The sequence below is a fragment of the Apodemus sylvaticus genome, chromosome 12 (genome assembly GCF_947179515.1).
Source record: "Apodemus sylvaticus chromosome 12, mApoSyl1.1, whole genome shotgun sequence".
NCBI classification, from domain to species: domain Eukaryota; kingdom Metazoa; phylum Chordata; class Mammalia; order Rodentia; family Muridae; genus Apodemus; species Apodemus sylvaticus.
The window spans coordinates 87,212,363-87,232,460 of NC_067483.1; the positions used below are offsets into that span (position 1 = coordinate 87,212,363).

Consider the following 20,098-nt stretch of genomic DNA (forward strand, 5'->3'; position numbering starts at 1 on the left):
ACAGATGGTTGTGAGCCTCCATGGAGCTGAACTTTTGGTCCTCTGCAAGAGCAACCAGTGTTCTTAACCACTAAGCATCTCTCTAGCTAAGTTTAGAGGACATGGAAGACAAATCCCAAGACCATGGCTATAGATCCTGGAACAAGAGGCTACAGAATGGGCAAAAAATATTCAAAAGAAAGAATAAAGTTAAATGTCTCACTTGACTTAAACTGGAAGGCTGAATATCAATAAGTCTTGGTGAGAGGAGACCAGCAACAAGACATCGATTATAACTATCAGGAATGACTTCATTAAGAGTTGGTCCTGATTTCTTTAAAAATGTCAAAGTCTGTAATAGAGAAAGAAATTAGCCTAACATCAACCAACATCAATTCAAATTTAACTTAAAAAATACTTTACACTTAAAATTTGAGTACAACTTAAACTATCTATGGGAATACTGAAAACCTGACTAAACTGTATGATCAGGTAAAGGGGCTTAGAGATTCCAAACCCAATGACATCAATAAGACACAACCGCAGTATTTTCAGGAGTTGCAGACAAACACATCTGTGTCTAGTAAGAGCTTTGCACTTAGTACAACCACAGCCACTATGTGTTTGGCTGATTGCCAACTAAAAGGTCTTCACATCACAAACTATTCTTATATCATTCTTCTGTTAATTTTGTGTTATTTCTCAGAAGAAACAAGCAGCCTTGCCAGGCCATTACACAAAAGGGCAGGCTGCAGTTGTTGGGCAGTCTAACTCCAGCAGTTAGGGGTCTAAGCATATCTCTGTGAACTGCAAACAGCCACTGCTATATTGTGAAACCCCGTCTCCAAAACAAGCACCTAGGAGATGCAATAGGCACTGACCTATTCACTTTTTCTTTGAGTTCAAGAAGAAGAAGGCACAAAAAAGCTGCTAAGAACAGTTCAATGACTCTTCTAGCAAGCTATCATTAAAACTGAAGTTATTAAGATGCTAAACTCAAAAACCTAGCAGGAACTACCATTTAAGATGAATTAGTTTATAAAAATACCAGGAAAGTTTCAATACATGAACCATCTGTATTCTAATATGTAATTCTAGCACACACTCAGCATGTTAATTCATACATACCTCCTTCTGAAATCCAGTACAAGTTACATGAATAACTCCAGAGTTTAACAAACAAGTGGCATCTTAAAAAGAAAAAAGATTTTAAACTTTTAATTAAATGTTTACTACAGGTAATTAAAATTTTATAATGAATAAATCAGTCCCCTCTTTAAAAACAAAACAACAACAAAGCAGGGTCTTACTGTGTATTCCTGGCTGCCTTAAAGTTTCAAAGATCCTTCTGCCTCTGCTGGGATTAAAGATATGCACCAAGCACATCGGATAAAAATAAATCCCTTTTTATTTTCCCCATCAAGACAGGGTTTCTGTGTAGCCCTGGAACTTTGTGTAGACTAGGCTGTTCTCAAACTTAGAATTCTGCCTGCTTCTGCTTCCAAATGCTAGAACTAAAGGCTTGTGCCACCACTGCGCAGCAATTATAAATTCCTTATGAGATAGCGACAAACTTTATTACTAACATATAACTGACATTTTCTTAAAAACTTAAAATACAATTTATAAACATACTGAATTTCTCATGTACATATAAATATGTATCAAAGAAGTTATGTAAGTTATAAATGATAGTGAGCTATGAACAGATGATACTATGGTTAAAATAAACTAAGCCAACTGACATGATATTCACACATTATTTTTCTCAAAAATTTACGAAAATACATACCAAAACTAAAAGTGCTTGGGTTAAAAAACTGCTCTGGAGGTGGATAGGAAGGAGGAACCCCTCGATTTAAACTTCTCTCATGCACTAGTATGTCCAGGATGTGATGTGGAGAAGTCCTACTCACAACTGAATCCAATGACCACAATGCAAAATAAGAGCAATTATGCAGAGATTCTCCTGATCTAAAAGAAAAAGTTTTAAAGCATTGAGACACTATCAGCTATATATAACAATATCTGAAGGAGAAGGGGATGAGAAACACAGTAATCATACCTTAAAGAATCAGGCATTTGTGCATGATACCAACGATTTATGTCAAAAAGTCCTAAATATACAGAAGGCTTTCCCTGTCCATATATATTCACTTGCCAGGTAAAGACAGAAACACTAGTATCAGGAGACAGAGCTGCAAGAAAAACAAAACAAAACAAAAAACCCAGCTATTTTTCAAAAACAGAATAAAGAACCTACATACAATCACAACAAAATGACAGTAACATTTAATTCATATTTCAGTAGACTTATGAAAACCATTGCTGTCACTGGAGTCTCTCTTACAACCTGATATTCCTCTTTAGACATCAGGAAGTTCTCATCAGAAGGTTCTATCTTTACTTGTTTTCCAGTTAATACTTTAGAACTTTGAGACAATAGACTACAAAGTGATTTCAAAGATAGCAGACAGCTAGCACCAGCAGTTAATCTAATACCCACAATGGACATCTTAAAGCACTGTGGTATAATTCTTTAGAGGAACTGAGTTGAGGAAGACAGCCATATGAAAAAGGCAAAACAAATGCAAATACCTAGACCATGGCCATGGAATGGCACCAGAAGGGGCCTTGGCAGGAAGAGAAAAGTAAAAACCTCAGATACCACTAATGGCAACTGGAAAAGGAAGCCATGGACAGGGAGTAAGAAGGGAGATGGCAGGTTAGGTTCTAGATGTGAAAACAGTACCACAAGTTTAAAGTGGGAACTATGACATAGGGCATCTCTGAGATAAATGAACTTATTAAAAGAAACAATCTCTGACACTCTCTTTTAATCCTTATAAAAAGCATAGATTATCTATAGAAGAAGCAGGACTCAAAATGCAAAACTGTCCAAAGTTACCACTAAAGAAAGAAATGGAAAACAAATCAATGCTGAACTTATCTATCTCTGGGATCTTTACTCTGAAAGGAGTACTAAAAGAAAAAAAAAAAGAAAAAGAAAGAAAGAAAATAACATGGGATAAGGGTTGGGGGAACACAGCATGGTTCAAGAAAAGAAAACAAAATAACAACAAAAAACACAAAGGAGAAAAATATCCAAAGACATCCAAATTACACTAATTAAAATGGAGACCATCTTTGTGTTGAATTCGATTCAAACACAGGGTCTTTCACTAGCTGATGCAACCAGTTCTTCAGTTCTGTACAGTTATCCAGAGAGCAAGACCTAAGAGCTTGAATAAATGACATATACAGGACCTTAATTTTTAACTGTCAGAAATATTAATTTTAGAAACCTGTCATAAATCTTAATCCATCACACAATATAATTAAGAGTACTTTTAACCAACCTTCTCTCATACTTTCTTCTCTGTCACCATGAGACGGATATCTCTCTATACTTTGGCATCCCAATAATTTGGTATTACTAGCCTGTCCCCTTAAGGGGAACATACCACCTGCTAGATCCAGTGTATATCTTTCTTCGCAGTATTCTAATCCCTGCAACATAAAATATGCAGAAACTTTAACACTATTCTATGTGTTCTAAAATGAAATATTCTCACGCTAAAAGTTTTCCCACACAAATGCTTTAAGAGAACAAATCACTCTAAAGGCTATAAAGTCATATATATATATAACTATAAATGTATATACCAAGCTAGATTTATGTTCTCAAAAATAATCACCAATAAATGTAAAAGTTTTCTAAAACATGGGAGCATTCAAACATCAATAGCTATAGTATAAACCGAATTGCTCGAGAAGCCAGATAATCTATTTCTGCATTCTCATGTAAATTTTGAAAAGCTTTTTTAATTTTAAGTTTTGTTGCGACAAGATCACTCTACATAGCCTGGCTGTCTTAGAACTTGCCTTGCCTAAAGACTGAAATTCTTAATCAAAAGAGAATCTTCTACTCAATAAACAAAAAAAGTTTTACCTACTCCCCCCTTTTTAAGTCAGGGTCTCATTGTATAGCTCTGACTGTCCTGGAACTCACTATGTGGATAAGGCTGGCCTCCAGCTCATAGAGATGTGCCTGCCTCTGCCAGGTGCTAGGATTAAAAATGAGTCCCTTAAGAGCTAATAAAAGGCTGAAATGTTCCCCAGAAAAATTTATAATCATTAGAGTTCAAAGATTTCCTAACATCCATCCAGATACTTAAACACAAAGTTCTGAAAGCCTCTACCGGAGTTGAGAAAAGGTAGCTGTTAATAACACTATTCTTTTTTTAATACTGGAAATATCAGTAAGAAAAGTATTCTGAGCATTTTGATGTATACACCCTGAAGTGCTTGGTATGTCAGAACAAAGGAGCAACTCTCCTGGGTATTACAATTAGGTAACAAACTTGAACCTAGTCCAGCTTCTCTGCTATGGGGAAATACTAGAAAAAGAGTGCTGCAAGAGCAAACCAGTAGAAAACCATTAGAAAGCTCAGGCCACTAAACTATTGTTTTTTCCACTAATAAAGAATACAGGATTAACTTGAAGGGAAGAGTAACAGTACGATAAACGGAACACCAAATAGAAAAATGGATAATAGACTAATAACCACTTACCTCATATAAGATTTGCCCTGATGCCAAACATTTTCTATCACCGAAGGCCAGCTGAAGCAGATGCAAACTCAAAACATCCCCTTCACTGAAGAGAAATTAATTCGAGACACTAAAACATGCAGCTTTCATCTTATCCTCCCAATATTTTATATAACACGGAATGCATATGGCAAACTGCAGCTGTATTTTGTTTGTATAAAATGTAATTAATGTAGTATGCAGTATAGTCTACTGCAATTTTTAACTCAAAATTCTTTCTCAGCTATTCCTCCTTCAATGAGTGTATTTTAGTTATATCCATGGCTAACTAAAGACATCAACTGTATTTCCTACTTTCCTTTGCACTAAGTCCTGGCCAAGAGGAATATGAATAGATCATCCCATGACAGCTACAGAGAACTTACCTTTGAAGACATGTCCTCTACACTGACTTATAAAGATCCAGCCCTACACAAGAACAGGACTTTACAACAGGGATGTGGAGTAAAGACACCAAGTGAATCAGATACAATGTGCACACAGCACAAGGTGTAATACCACCAAAGTATCTGGCAGTGGTAATATAATTCAAATATTTCAAAAGAAACAAATTGTTGCAGTTTGACTCCTTTACTGCTACATCCTCAGCCTTAGGAGTTGAATTCTTAGAACCACAGGCATACTGACCTATCTTGTGTGGACTGAACAGCCCATAAGTAACAGCAGTTACGAGGATCATTCTCAGGTTCTTGAAAGACAACTGCATAGACAGGAACCCTTCCACCTTCCAATTGTGTATAGTATCTAAAACAAACAAAATAATACACTGCTTATTTTCAAATTAAAACTTTGTTTTTTGGGGGAAAAAAAAGTACCTCATGTTAAAGTTTGGGTTAAGGAGAACTGTTTTATAGTTCCCTAAATTCAGTATTTTGGGGGATATATCTTCAAACACACACAAGGCAGGTTAAGATCATACCATACTAGCTGTATGTATACATGTATACACTTATGATGTGATAACTAGCTTCTAAGAGTCACACCAATGCACACCATATGAGCTCAGTTCTTATATTGTGTTCGTAAGAGACAGAGAACCTGCCACTGACATTACAACTCAACCATGTGGGAATCTGGTCATCACTGATGCTGATGTTTGTTTGCTCTTTCAGAGTCTCATGTCGCCCAGGCTGCTCTGAGATTTGCTATGTAGCTGAAGCCGGCCTGAACCTCTAACCCTTCTCCTCCTCCTCCAGTGCTAGTGATAAGATGGCACCTATTGTTGCCCAGCTACCCCTCGGTTTAAAGTCAATTCTCTACAATAGATGAGGGTCTATGATGGCTCAGCCTACAAATCATGTGCTACCAAGTGCGGTGTCCTAAATTCAGTCCCTAGGATATACACGGTATAAGGAGAAGAGATCCCTGCAAGTCATCCTAACCACCACATGCACATGGACACCCCCACCTCAGCACCCCACACAATTAAAAAATGAAGGACAAAAAAGGCAATGAGGAAGAAACTAGGTTTTATAATCAGCCTTAAAAGCATAATAAGCCCAAAAATTAAGGTTAGAGAAAGCAATGCTGTACATGTAACAATGTCCCAGATGTTGTTAGCAGCAATTCAAAAGCAAAGCTAATAAAGGGCTACAATGAAACAGAACAGAGAATAGCCTGTAACAAAGACAAAATACCCAAGAAAACATGCTAATATATCTGGCGTGGTGGGGGGTGACCCAAGATAAAGGATAAAAAAATTGAAAACTTAAATGTCAAATGGGCATTGGCGCCCCCCTCTCTCTTTTGGTTCCCCCCCTTCCCTCCCCCCCCCCCCCCAGACAGGGTTTCTCTGTGTAGCCCTGGCTGTCCTGGAACACACTCTGTAGACCAGGCTGGCCTCGAACTCAGAAATTCGCCTGGCATTGGCCTATCACTTAACTAAAAACTAAAACCTGGTATTTAATTAATGTGCTGCCTTTTTCTTTTTCTTTCTTTTTTTGTTTTTTTGTTTGTTTGTTTTTTTCAAGACAGGATTTCCCTATGTAGCCCTGGCTGGCCTCAAACTCAGAAATCCGCCTGCCTCTGCCTCCCGAGTACAGGGATTAAAGGTGTGTGCTACCACCGCCTGGCTTCCCTGCCTTTTTCAATATTATCCACTGCTTTATTTCCATACAAGTTTCAATTAAATTATATAAAGGAAAATTTTGGCATCATAAAAAAATTTACCAAGTATTATAGGTTTAAAAAATACTAAGAACACTTAAACTGTTGGTTTTTAATAGATTAGAGGCAGCAGAGTTCTCAAAGAATTCATAAACACATGCAGTCTATCTAGTCATACTTGATCAGCAAATGGGTCACCACAGTGACTGTAATGCCCTCCCCTCCTCTTTCTTCTTTTTGAGTCATGGTTCTCTGTAATGGACCTTGCTTCACCCCGCCCCCATGCTCCAATCTCGATCCTCTACTCAGATGCTTTATAAACTCTGAATCAACCTAAATTCACATGTTAAATAATTTTCCTATCAAGCAATGACTTAATTCAATAAATTACTCACACTGTTATTTTCCTTATACTAATTTTGAAATAATTGATACATTATATTTAAAAGAAATGATTAATCAACAACTAAGTGAAAAAATTTATACTTACTCTCTTTTCATGCTTTTCATGTTCCAAAGTGCCAAGTAGCCATCAGAAAAACCCACAGCAAGCTGATTTGTCCTGTTGATGTAACTGAGAGTAGAAACGGCTACTCCTGATGGGCTTACTAACTGGAAACATAGGTGGCGCCCCTCTCTCATCACACTCTCTCTGATGTGTGGGACTTCAGCTGGGATACCAGTGATAACTTCAAGGTCTAAACCCAAAAAGACAAGATTAAAAAAACTAAGTTTGGGCCAGCAGAATTCAATTCCTACATTCCATGTAAAGGTGTATACTAGAGAGTGTCAAAGGCGGTTCACTTGATAAGACACCTGCCACTGAGGATAATGACCTAAGTTCAACTCCTGGGACCCACATGGTACAAGGAGAGAACCATCCAAGTTGTTCTCTGACCTTCCATGTTCACCATGACAGACATGTCCCCTCATACACATATACACATGCACACAAAATATATTATTTTAAAATAAAAACAGGATGAAGAGAACCGAATCCACAAAGATGTTCCCTGACCTCTACACATGTACACAAATCCAGTCCCTAGAATACCCAACATCATCTTCAGCCCTCCACAGGCACCAGGTATACGTAGGAAAAGAATAAATAGTCTTATTAGCACATTTTTCTTGAGAAAGAGTCTTATTACATAGGCAGAGCTGGCCCAGGGCTTTACAGACAGACTCCATCCACGTTACCCTGAACTCATGATCCTGCTGCTCCACAGCCACCCACATTGGAACACTTTTCAAGGTCTATTTTAGTGCATCTACACACCAATAAAATAACGTGACTTAATGAAGAGGACTAGAATGCCCAAGTACACATAATAAAAAAAAAATCTATATGAAACAATTGGCCATTTAAAAATTAATCCAGATCTCTGAGTTTAAAGCCAGCACGGTCTATAGAGCAAGTTCCAGGACAGCTGGGGTCACACAGAGAAACACTATCTGGAAAGCCAAAAATTCTATTACACCACAACATTGAAATGCTCAATTTTGTTTCCCAGTAACAAATAGATGAATTACCTGATGCCTCCACTTCATTTTGACTGCATGACAAGTCATCCAAACACAGATCAATAAGAAGAATCTGTCCAACATCAGTTACCACAGCAGCCACGCCAAAAAGCCATCGAAGACTTGAATGTAAATGCTGGGTACTTGCACTGGCTCCTCCATGGTTAATTATAGGTTCAATAGCTGTTACCTAGGACCCAGAACGTGATTAGAAGCTAAATCAACTGTACTAGTAAGATTTTATATTGGGGTAGGTTAGGAACTTGAACAGTCTTAAATGAAACACAGAACCATAATCTGCATAACACAAATCTAAGTAAACGGTGAGACTCTCAAATACACTACAAAATTATGCTATTATTCAACATAATAAAACACGGAAATTAAGCAATGTTTATTGACAGCTTAGTCTATGCTAGTCATTTGCTAGCTGGCGCTAGTCATTTGCTAGCTGGCTCATTGTTTATATAATCTTTTTACTGAATTATATGCCTGCCATTATCTGTTTAAAAATGAAGGGGATTGAAGCTTGAAACAAACTTAAAAATCATAAAATTCTTAAGTATACAACTCAAACCAATACTGTTTTAGTTTAGAGCTCATAAGCAGCCAATCCAGAATTATCCAATGTAAGAAGAGTAATCATTTCAGAAAATTTTAGTTTACCCTTCTACGATGGTTTGAGAAAGAATGGCCTCCATACATTTGAATGTTTAGTCACCAGGCAGTAGAGCTGTTTGAACAGATTAGATGGATTAAAAGCCATGACCCTGTTGGAGTAGGTATGGTCTTGAGATTTCAAAATGCACACGGTAGGCTCAGGTTCTATCCCTGTTGTCTCTCTGCCTGGGAATCAGGATATAGCTCTCAGCTACTTGCCTACCATGCCTGCCCGCTGCCATGCTCCTGGCCATGATTATAATGGATAAAGCCTCTGAAACAAGGCAAGCTCCCAATTAAATGTCTTCTAAGAGTTGCCTTGGTCATAGTGTCTCTTCACAGCAATAGAACACTGACTAAAACACTTTTCAAATTACGTAACAGCAAAAAAGGCAATTCGTGCACACACACCCCAGACAAGATGTCTGTTCTATTTTTATCAAAGCGGATAAAACCAGGGCTGGAGAAATGGTTCAGCTGTTCTTCCAGAGGTGTATGGTTCAATTCCCAGTATCCATATGATAGCTAACAACCATCTTCAACTTCAGTTCCAGCAGATACAATGCCCTCTTCTAGCCTTTGTGGGTATTACTTACCCAAAAGCATACAGACATACACGGGCAAAACAAACATTATTTAAATTTCAGTATATTTTAAAAGATGGGTACCAACTCTCTTTATAATTTTTTTTTTTAAAGTTTGGGTCTCACTGTGTAGCCCTGTCTTATAACTTTATACATAGATGAAGCTTGCCTTCAACAAGAGATTGCACCCCTCCCCCCCCAATGCTAGGATTAAATGAATGTATCACCATGCCTGCTTATCTTAAACTCGAAGGGCCAGTAAAATGGTTCAGACAGTAAAGCTACTTGCTACCCAATGATGCAAGCCTGACAACCTAAATTTGATGTCTAGAACCCAAGGAAAGGGAAAGGAAAAGGTCTGAGTACCACAAGTTGCCCCCTGACCACCACATGAGCACAAGATATATGAACATATGCACATACACACACACAAGCATGCACACATCCACCCCTCAATAAAAATTTTTGAACTTTATATTGAAAGTGATAATTACATGAAAATACATTGTTAATGTACAATTCAATGAGTTTTTAAGGTAAGCACATCTTGTGAGCTTTCAGCCTGAAAAGCAAAACTATCAAGGTATTTTAAATAGTACATACCCTTCCAGGAAGAACAACTGCTTTGACCACTCTTGATATACCAAGGTCATAAAGACAAAGAACACTCCCATCCGCTTCTTCCAATCCTATTAACAATCCAGTCCTCTTATGCCAAGAGAATTCTTTCACTGCAAGGACCACAGGAGGCTGTTCATTTACTCCACTGAATCTATAAGCAGATAACCGCTCTCCTGTTAGGGAGTTTACAACTTCAAGTTGTGGACCACAAGCTAAGCATGCTAGTCCATTTTTCCCTATGGGGGGGAAAAAACATTTACTTTATTACACAAACTATTGTCCCTCCTAAATTGAAAGCAATGCATTTATAAAGCACAGTGTAATTCAAAATAAATAAACAAAATAAAATAAAAAAATAAAAAGCAACCACAGCAGCAAATACTCATCACAGCTCAAAGGGACATAAAGTAACCTCAAGCTTAATGCAGTTTAACTTGTCTAAAATCACAGTTAAAGTTAACACAAGCACATACAAACAGATCCCAAGACCAGGTATTGTGGGACACCCTGGATAGCCCAACACTTCGGTGGCATCAAGAGCTACAAAATACTAACTGTCCGAGGTGCTAGCGGTCACAAGTTTAACTGCTGTCTAACAACAGAAACTATCAGGATTCCTTACTCCTAATCCTATTCAAGCTGTTTTCTTCTGTCTTTAAAGTCACTGGATAGTCCAATGCAGGTACTTAACAATCTAATTTATTGTTATCTAGCCATTAAGCAAAACAAAACAAATAAGACAAACAAAAAGGACAAGAGAGCAGAGTATATACCATGAAATGGTACACAGTCTCTGTGGAAAGAATGGACTAACTAGTTTCATCTTACAGACAGAATAGATTTGCTTATTGATGGGTAATGAAGAATGATTCAAAAAATAAGTGCACACTCTAAACTGGACATGATGGTGCATGCATATATAATCCTGGCATTTAAGAGACAGGAAGAGAATGGAATTATATAGTAAGACTTTGTTTCAAAGAACAAAACTCAAACCAAGCAGATCCTACATTTTCTCATGAGCAACTAGATGAATGAAAAGTAACTTTACTACTACACCATTACAGTATAACAATCTTCTTCTAATGAAAACCCTACCCCCAGAAGCCAGGGGGCAGGGGGATCCTTGATACCCTCAAAGTAAACAAAGTATACACAGTTGGGAAAGCTTCAACTTGCAAGAGTCATGGGGGGGGGGGTCCCCTCCTGCTGGGAGGAGACTCTACCACAAGTGACAACAGTCTCTATAGGCAAAAGGTACTGAAAACCCCAGGGGAGCAACTTTCATGAGTTACCATCCATGTTGGGGATTGCTTCTCAATGGTGGAGTTGCCACTAGGTCACCCCTTTTCCAAGTAGCCCTCACTCATACTCCTGTTAAGTAATTCCAATAAATTCACTGGTTTGTCAAGCTGGACTCTGATGTAATTGTTACTTTGGTCTGCTGTGGCTTCTGTATCTAGGTGAAGCAGTAAGTTCTGTTTCCCCAGGAGAAGCCTCACACAAAAACCTCATCCAGACAGATGGCTAAATACAATAGCTTATAGTTGAAGGATACTATATACTGCTTATGAAAACAGCAGGACAGTCGGGCGTTGGTCTCGCCTTTAATCCCAGCACTTGGTAGGCAGAGGCAGGCAGATTTCTGAGTTTGAGGCCAGCCTGGTCTACAAAGTGAGTTCCAAGACAGCCAGGGCTACATAGAGAAACCTGTCTCGAAAAAACAAAAAACAAACAAAAAAAGAAAATAGTGAGACATGACACAACGGAGACCCAAGTTCCATTTATCTTTGTACTAGGATCCCATTAACCTTTTTTTATTCGCAGCTACACAGAATAATACCTACTTAGAAAAGTTTTCTACCTTCTTCAATAAAAGGCTGTCATGGTACCTAACAAAGCACCATTACTACTTTTAATTCAAGACAACAGCACTATAAAAAGGTAGCTAAGAGATCTGTAGCCAGGCGTGGTAACATACACCTTTAGTCCCAGTACTCAGCAGGCAGAGACATTCAAACTCAAGAGTTCAAGGCCAGCTTGGTCAATGCGATGAGTTCCAGGACAGACAGAGAGCCTCAAGTGAGACCCAGTCTCAAAAAATAACAGAAGGAAGAAGATGCTGTATCACCATACAAAAGCTATATAATAAGGTCTTACTCAGTGAGATTCCTTTTTTTCACTTCCATAGATAGAGAAAGATCCAATGCTCTTCTATTAGGATGACAGCCAGCCAGGAACACTAGTAGACCTGTGTACTGTGGAGCTCACAAGAATAATCTTAGCACACCTGCAGTCCCTAGGCTGTCACTTATACAGTCTCTTCTCTAGCAGGATATGAAGTAACAAGAAGCACAGGGAGGAGTCATTGTAGTGATGTATTCCTATCTATTTAGCAAAGTGATCAAGATGACAAGACACCAAAGCTGACTGGAAAATGGAGCGAGACCTAAAATTCCCCTAGAGGAAAAAAGCATGCTAGACATTCTAGACGTGTGCTACACGCAAACAAGCAAATCCACAAACCAAAACCCAAAACACCTAAGGCCAGGATCTGTTGAAAAAGGAAAAACCAAGACTGAAGAGATGGCTTAGTGGCTATGAGCACTCAACTGTTCTTGTGATGACCTGGGTTCAGTTCCCAGCACCCACCTATCATTTATAACTCTTGTTTTAGGACACCTGATTCCCTCTTCTGATCTCTAAGGGCGCTGTATCCATAAGGTACACATGCAAATATGCAGGTAAAACATTAAGAAGCATAAATCTTTGTAAAAAATTTAAAAAAATCAACCTGTGCAAATACATTTTGAGAATTTAAAACATCTTAAAAATTTATAAGCCAGATAAGATTTCTTATTTATGACTACTTACTATGTGTAATTAGGCATCCCATAGTAAATATGACTTCAAAATTTTTGACATCATAGAAAATGGCTTTTTAAAACAGGATTTTCAGCCAGGGAGTAGTGGCACAAGCCTTTAATCCCAGTGCTTGGAAGGCAGAGGCAGGTGGATCTCTGAGTTTGAGGTTAGCCTGGTCTACAGAGTAAGTTCCAGAAGAGCCAGGGCTAAACAGAGAAACCCTGTCTTCAATGGATGGATGGATGGATGGATGGATAGATGGATGGATTTCCAGGATGACCTGGCAGTGGTGGTGCACACCTTCAATCCCATCACTTATAAAGCAGATGCAGGTGGATCTCTGTGAGTTCCAGGCCAGCCTAGTCTACAGAGAGAGCTCCAGGCCAGCCAAGACTACACACACAGAGAAACTCTGTCTCAAACAACCAAACAATCCCCCAAACAACAACAACCAAAAATAATTTTTTTCAGGCTGGTAAGACAGCTCAGTGTGCAAAAACCTGATGATTAGAATTCAATCCCTAGGATCCGTATTTCAGAGGATAGAATCACTCTGACAAGATGCCCTCTGACCTCATAAAATGTGTGATTCCCCCCCCCCCCAAAAAACAAATAAATACGTGTATGTAATGTTTCTCATTGGATGTTTTAGAGACTCCTGGCAAATGACCAACTATCTTCTAATATGAATCTAGTATTACATTGTACATTTAAAATATATGTATATCTATTATACTTTGATATATTGTCTCTTTATTTTTAAGTTGCAGGCATCCCTTTTGGTTTTGAGTGTTTAGCTAGTTTTTTGTTTCCTTTGCCATTTTTTTCTTCTTTCACAAAGAGAACAAAATGTGCTTATGTAAGGAATCTACATGCCCTTGCTCCTCAAAGGCCAGCTGCAGGTAGACTCCTGGTATTTAATACGTCCTAACAATACTGAACTAAAAGCTTCCTTTGGTTTCTACTAACTGGCTCAAGGAAACATACTATCCTGTTTTATCACTTTCTACCCTATGTAATAGTAGCATGCCAGCTTAGTTTACATAACCTTGCTTAATATTCAACTAAAATAAAATTTATAATATCTATTCTAACTTCTTGCAGGGAAATGTTTTTAGAACTATTAACTTCTTCCCAGATAAGAAAATGAGGGCTCCTCTGTGTGCAGGTGTGGGCATATGCATGCACCAATGAGTGTGCAGGCCAAAGGAAAGTACTGGGTGTCCTGCTGCTATTCCCTTCAAACAAGGTCTTCCACTGAACTGGGAACTAGGATGGCAGACAAGCTGGGGTTACAGGTGTATGGGTAGATGTGTAGTTGCAAGTGTTCATCTGAAGCCAGAGGCTAACCCTGGGTGTCTTTTATGGCTCTCCTCCACCCTACTATTGGAACTCTTTTCCCATTATGACTACACTGGCAAGTGAGTAAGGCCTTTCAAGCCTACCTCCTCCAAGCAATTCTGGGGTTAGATATGAACCACTAGACCTGCTTTTACTTACCTGCTGCAGATTTGCAACTCATGTTCTCAAGCTTACAGTAAACACTTTACTGAGTTATCTTCCCACCCCTTATGAGTTTAAATAAGAAAAACAACTAGAATCCACTGTCCCATAAATTTACTGATACATTCCAGAGCAAAGTTTTATATTCATAGTTACAGGTACTGCATAAGTATATTCTGCCTAGGTTGGTTTTTATTTTTTTTAACAAAACTTATATAGCAAACCAAATTGGTACTTTAAAAAAAAGCATTTATTTTACTTAAGTGTGGGTATGTTTGTCTCTATGAGGATATGAGACTGCCTATGGAAGCCAGAAGAGAACTTTAGATCTCTTGAAGCTGAAATTAAAGGTTTGTGAATGGTTGACCATCCCAGCTCCAATCTTCACAATTAAGCAACAAGTACTCTGAACTGCTATGCATATCTGTGTAGTACAATTAAGCTAAACCTAGGATTGAATAGGGCCAGGCAGCAAGTGTCTTACCACTGAGCTCTCATTTCAAATTAGTGAATCTTCAGCAATGTTACCTACCTGCAGCAAATTTTCCACGAAGCACAGACTCTAAAGTTATCTCATCTTCTCCGAGAGCTTCAATAGTCACTTCTGGGAACTGCAGGAGATCACTAGTCACTTGAGCTGTCAAGTCTTGCATACTTCCACTGTAAATATTTTAAAAATACAATAATTATGATTATTTATCCTATTTTACAGTACCTCTCACTACTTCTAGTCCACAATAATTACGATTATTTGTTCTACTATACAGTATATTTCACTACTTCTAGTTGAGACGAATGTGAGTGAGGGCAAACAAGCCACATACAGAAGTAAATAAAGTAAAGTAAGCATACACACACAGGCCCAGTGTATGCAGTCTTGCTTATAAAATTTGGTCTCCTAAGAAAACATTTCTTTCAAGAGCCTCAGAAAGCATTCATAAAGCCTCCTGAGGCTATCCTTTATTCCCAAATTCTGTGAAAACTGCCTCCACATTATTTACCTTATTGTCCAACCTTCAGAGAGCAACAGCAGACAGACAGGTAAACATGGGAATGGCCACATTTAGAGTTACCTCTTTTCTATACTTCATTCCTTTTCTTTTTTGTGCTGGGAACCAAGCCCAGGTCTAAACTAATGTATTCAACCCTATAAAGTTGGCTTTTCAGTAAAAACAAAAAAAACTCCATAATGTCCAGATTCTCCAAAAATCACAAAAATCAGTCTGATACCTATCTTTTATTGGACAGGAAAAAAAATCTAAATTATCTTTAATTTCCAATATAAATAAGACTAAAATCTCTATACAACTTGAGGACTGGAGAGATAACTCAGTTGCTCAGAACATCTGCTGCTTTTGGGGAGAGGGTACAGGTTTGGTTCTCAGTACCCACATGGTGGCTCACAACCACCAACATAACTCCAGTTCCAGGTAATCCACTGCCCTCTGGCCTCCACAGGCACCAGACATGCAGGATGCATGTGGTTCATACAGACAGGCAGACAAAACACCCATACACATAAAACAAGAACAAAAATTCTGGTTAAATATAAAAGCAACTTTCTGAAAGACTGAGATAGAAAGCAGAGAGGACAGGGGAAAAGAGAGAGAAGACGGACAGACAATAAGGATTCTGCAAGACAAGCTGGCTTTGGTCTTAAATATTAACTATCAAATCTAGTCCTTGTGACCCCATAGTCTTGGTTAATGTACTCTTCTGCGTTGCAAAGAGGCAGACTCTTTCGGGCTAGGAAGACAGACCTATAGTCTTGGTAGTTGGCAGACAAATGAGTAAGACAGTAAAGTGCCATGCCAGTTTGGTCTGGACCAGCCAGTGACGGACAGCAAGACCCTAGCTAAAAGTATAGCTCAGCCCTAAAACTGCCTAATGCAAGCCTACACTGTCAGAACTGCTAATCAAGGCCACGGACACTGCTGCTTCAGTAACAGCCTCAATGTCCACCTGAAAAGCAGCAAGACGAAGTTTAATGTAGAAGGGTAAAATACAGTAAACGAATTCACAGTCAATATTCATGAATTACAAAAAAACCGGAAGACTGGGAGATAAAAACCGGGGAAAGACTAGGCAGGCTGGAGTGAAACCCAACCTGAATCGGCCAAGAATTAGCAATTAGAAAAAAGGAAGACAGAGTTTTTCTATGTAGAACAAACTGACCTCAAATTCTCATACATCGTCCTGCCTCTGCTTTTTGAATGCTAGGATTAAAGGTGTATACCATTTCGTACTGCCACAATAAATTTTTTAAGATATAATTTTAAAATCCCTCAATATCCAGCTTCTCTTATTTTTTAACTTATCACTGTTTCATTATGAAGAGTAAAACTTACAAGGCTAAGAAACTTAAACAAAATAACCACAAACCAGTTTTTACACACAGTCCCAAAGTAACTGAATTCAACTGGCTAAAAACAAAATTCTACACCTAACTAGTCATTAAATAAGCATCTGTCTAAAACCAAGTGGGCAGTCTTTCACTCTTAATCTAACCAACCACCTACAGCTTTACTTTTTATTGAGTTTTGGGTTTTAGACAGCACTTCCCATCTCCTGGTCTTGAACTCCTGCTTTCTGCCACCATTTGCCACCTACTATAACTAACGTTCCTGGTGCTTTAAACAATGTGCAGACCCCAAGGGCAGGGAAGATCTACTTTCTGACCTCCAGGTTACATCCTAGAAGGCATTCATAATCACAGTATCAGACACAGAAATAAACGCTACAGTAGAGATACATACACTAAAATCCTAACAACGAGATTGAGTGAGTGAGAGAGAGAGAGAGAGAGAGAGAGAGAGAGAGAGAGAGAGAGTGAGCAGGGCTGTGGGCTGTGGGGGTGCATAGGCAGGCAGATGTAGGCAAGCCTGGTCTACAGAGTGAGTTCCAGGACAGTCTAGGCTGTCTTAAAAAACAATGTGGTAGGTAGAGGCATGATTTGAAATGTGAGAATTTTAAAACGTTAAACTGGCATGCCTCAAAATATTCAACACCTTTTCAAGACTATGAGCCCCAGACTTGTCTTATTCTGTGTGGCTGAAAAAGAAAATCCGTGAGATAAGGCTGGATAGAACAGACATGCTACAGAGGCCTTTAAGCTAACCTAGAGAAGGAACACTTCATTCTTGGACTTATAGTTAGGATCTAAAAAGGCTTTGTCTTATTTGTTAAGTGGAGATCTCTGCTCCAACTCTAAATGTTTACAAAATAATTAGGTTGCCTTACAAACTGGTAACATTTGACTACTAAATTACTATGTGGTTCCCGCCAGTAATCCCTGGGCTCTGGCAAGGACAGAGAAAAATTCAAGGACTGCCTGGCTACAAAGTGATAACTGTCTCTCAAGAGTAGAGAGAGTAGCTCAGAAGTAGGTCCCACGCCTAACACGTGTGAGGCCATACTCAATCCCCAGAACCACTAAAACTACAAACTAAATCACAGAATTTAGTCTTCCCATAGCACTAGACATCACCACCTGAAATAAGTCAACTCACCCAACAACTTGTCTTCCGGAAGGCTGACAGTTAAAAGACAGTTCTTAAAGCCCATGGATTCTTTAGTATATCAAGAACCAAATTATATTTTCTTCCAAAGAACCCACGCTCTTTAAAAAATGTCTCCAACTGTCTATTAAAAAAAAAAAAAAAAGCACCAAAACCCAGCGACTTGGTTAGAGCTCGATGGTGGAGCTCGAACTGAATACGCGCGAGGTTGTAGCTTCGATCACTGGCATCAAAGATAAACAAAAATAACAACGCTCACTTTCCTAAGATAACACACCTCTAGAATGGCTGCCGTTTGCATTATGAACCGAAAAACCAAACTATCCCATGCTGGGGACACAACTCAGTGGTGGAGCGCTTGCCTGGCATGTGTGAGGACCAGAATGCGATCCTTCACAGTACCAAAAAGTCAACAAAAGCACCTGTCTCAAGCCGACCATGTGTACCGATCAATTCAAAAAGCAGATATAACCGACTCTCCAAAAAGTCAACCAAAGGCAAAAGTAATCGATCCTACAGCTCGCAAATGAGCTCTGGACACGGTTATCTTAAATGTCCTGTACCAGATCCATTCAGTCCTGTGGTCCTGAGTGAAACTTTTCCCCTCGCTCAGGACTCACCCGAGCCAAGCACAGGACCATGTGGAGCTCACGCCAACGCTGGAGAAACTGAGAGCGCCCGCGGCTGTCCGCGGGGAACGCCCCACAAAGGTCTCCATCGTCCCGCTACACCGTGACGGCTCGGGGTCTCGAGTCAGATTCGTCCCAGGTGGCGGAGATCCCGCCCACGGGCGCGGGAGACCAGCCCAGAGACTCGACTCTGCGGCCATGTGCCGGCGCCCGCCGCCAAGGTTATGTAACTAACGCCCGAGCGCTGGAACGAGCCGCACCGGTCGCGGCTCGCGGACGCCGCTTCCCCGCGAGGCGGTGACACGGCCTAGGCCCGGGCCTCGCCGTCCCGGCCGCCCCGCCCTCGGCGCGCGGGCCTGCGGTTCGCCACCCTACCTGAGCCCGCGGGCCAGGCCGCCGAGGGCCCCGGCGTTGTTGCTTCCGTGCGGTCCGTCACAGCATCTCCCGGGAGACACGGCCCGGCGCGCGCCCCCCGCCCGCAGAAGCCGCTTCTCGCTCAGTCTCTCGCCGGCCCCCTCAGGCCCCGGCAGCGCCTTCGTCCAATCCCGGCTTCGAACTCGTCCCGCCGCCCGCGCAGCGTCCTCCCCGCTGGCGACTCGATTTACTGGGCTGGCACCGCTCGGGCCGCACTCTGCGCAGTACCCCGGGCGCTCTGCCCGAACCCCACACACAACCTCTCCGCCGAGGAAAGGATCGTGGCCAGGGCGGGGAGCCGAGCGCAGATCGCGCTGCAGGGCTCGGACTTCTCGCGAGGGTTCCGGCCTCGGGCGCCGACTCCGCGGGAATTTTCAAACTTTCCCTACTAGGCCTTTCGGAAAGAGAGAAAAGGGAGACTACGCCGGGAAGAAAGATTCATTTATGTACAGCAGGGTCTCTCCGCCTTCTAAAAGCAGATAGGCGAAATACTACAAGTCCCACAGAGCTTTGCGCGCTGGGCGTAGTGTAGGGTGTGGCCAGATTTGCGGAGCAAGGACCGGGCTGTTCCTGCTGGCAACCAACCGAAAATTTTTCCTTTATGACTGCTACCCTTGCCTCCGTATTTTCCGTTCTGCGCTCAAACTCTTCATGCAAAATAATAATAATAATAAAAATTAAAAATTAAAAAAAATAATAAAAGCACAACCCAAACTCCAGACTTACTGAGAAACTCTTACTCTCATTTTTTTTTTTTTTCAAAAAGCAGCGTGCTCAGGTAGCCTAGCCGAATCTTTTGTCATATATCTCGGACTGGGTATGTATTCTGCTGGCAGAGCACGTGCTTGGCAAGCACGAAGCTGTAGGTTCCATTAGGCTAAAGTTATGTTTTCTTTCCGATGTGTTAATAATGAGAGACAAGGAGTTAGACTCCCTAGTAGACAACGGTGGCAAATTTCCAAAAGAGCCAGCTTCTTCCTTAATCTCCTGACTTGAGACAAAAACCTGGCAGCTTTTATCTTCTACCAGCAGGCCACCTGCTAATGGACTGGTGGTTCAATAAGTTCAAAGCCTGATCAGA

At 40.3% G+C, this 20,098-nt stretch overlaps 1 protein-coding gene across 2 annotated transcripts in view; it reads right to left on the reverse strand.

Moving 5' to 3' along the window:
• Window positions 1-19,069, reverse strand: part of Ahctf1 (AT-hook containing transcription factor 1) — a 56,709-nt gene extending 37,640 nt beyond the window's left edge. For both annotated transcript variants that reach the window (XM_052201129.1, XM_052201128.1), the window contains exons 1-12: window positions 18,979-19,069; window positions 14,989-15,116; window positions 10,071-10,324; window positions 8,233-8,413; window positions 7,190-7,397; window positions 5,221-5,337; window positions 4,555-4,639; window positions 3,339-3,489; window positions 2,045-2,177; window positions 1,772-1,953; window positions 1,108-1,169; window positions 203-331 (exon numbers count right to left, since the gene is read on the reverse strand). In XM_052201129.1, the coding sequence (XP_052057089.1) occupies window positions 203-331; window positions 1,108-1,169; window positions 1,772-1,953; window positions 2,045-2,177; window positions 3,339-3,489; window positions 4,555-4,639; window positions 5,221-5,337; window positions 7,190-7,397; window positions 8,233-8,413; window positions 10,071-10,324; window positions 14,989-15,109 (1,623 nt within the window). In that variant the 5' untranslated portion in view covers window positions 15,110-15,116; window positions 18,979-19,069. The remainder of the gene's footprint in view (window positions 1-202; window positions 332-1,107; window positions 1,170-1,771; window positions 1,954-2,044; window positions 2,178-3,338; window positions 3,490-4,554; window positions 4,640-5,220; window positions 5,338-7,189; window positions 7,398-8,232; window positions 8,414-10,070; window positions 10,325-14,988; window positions 15,117-18,978) is intronic.
• Window positions 19,070-20,098: the final 1,029 nt, after the last annotated feature.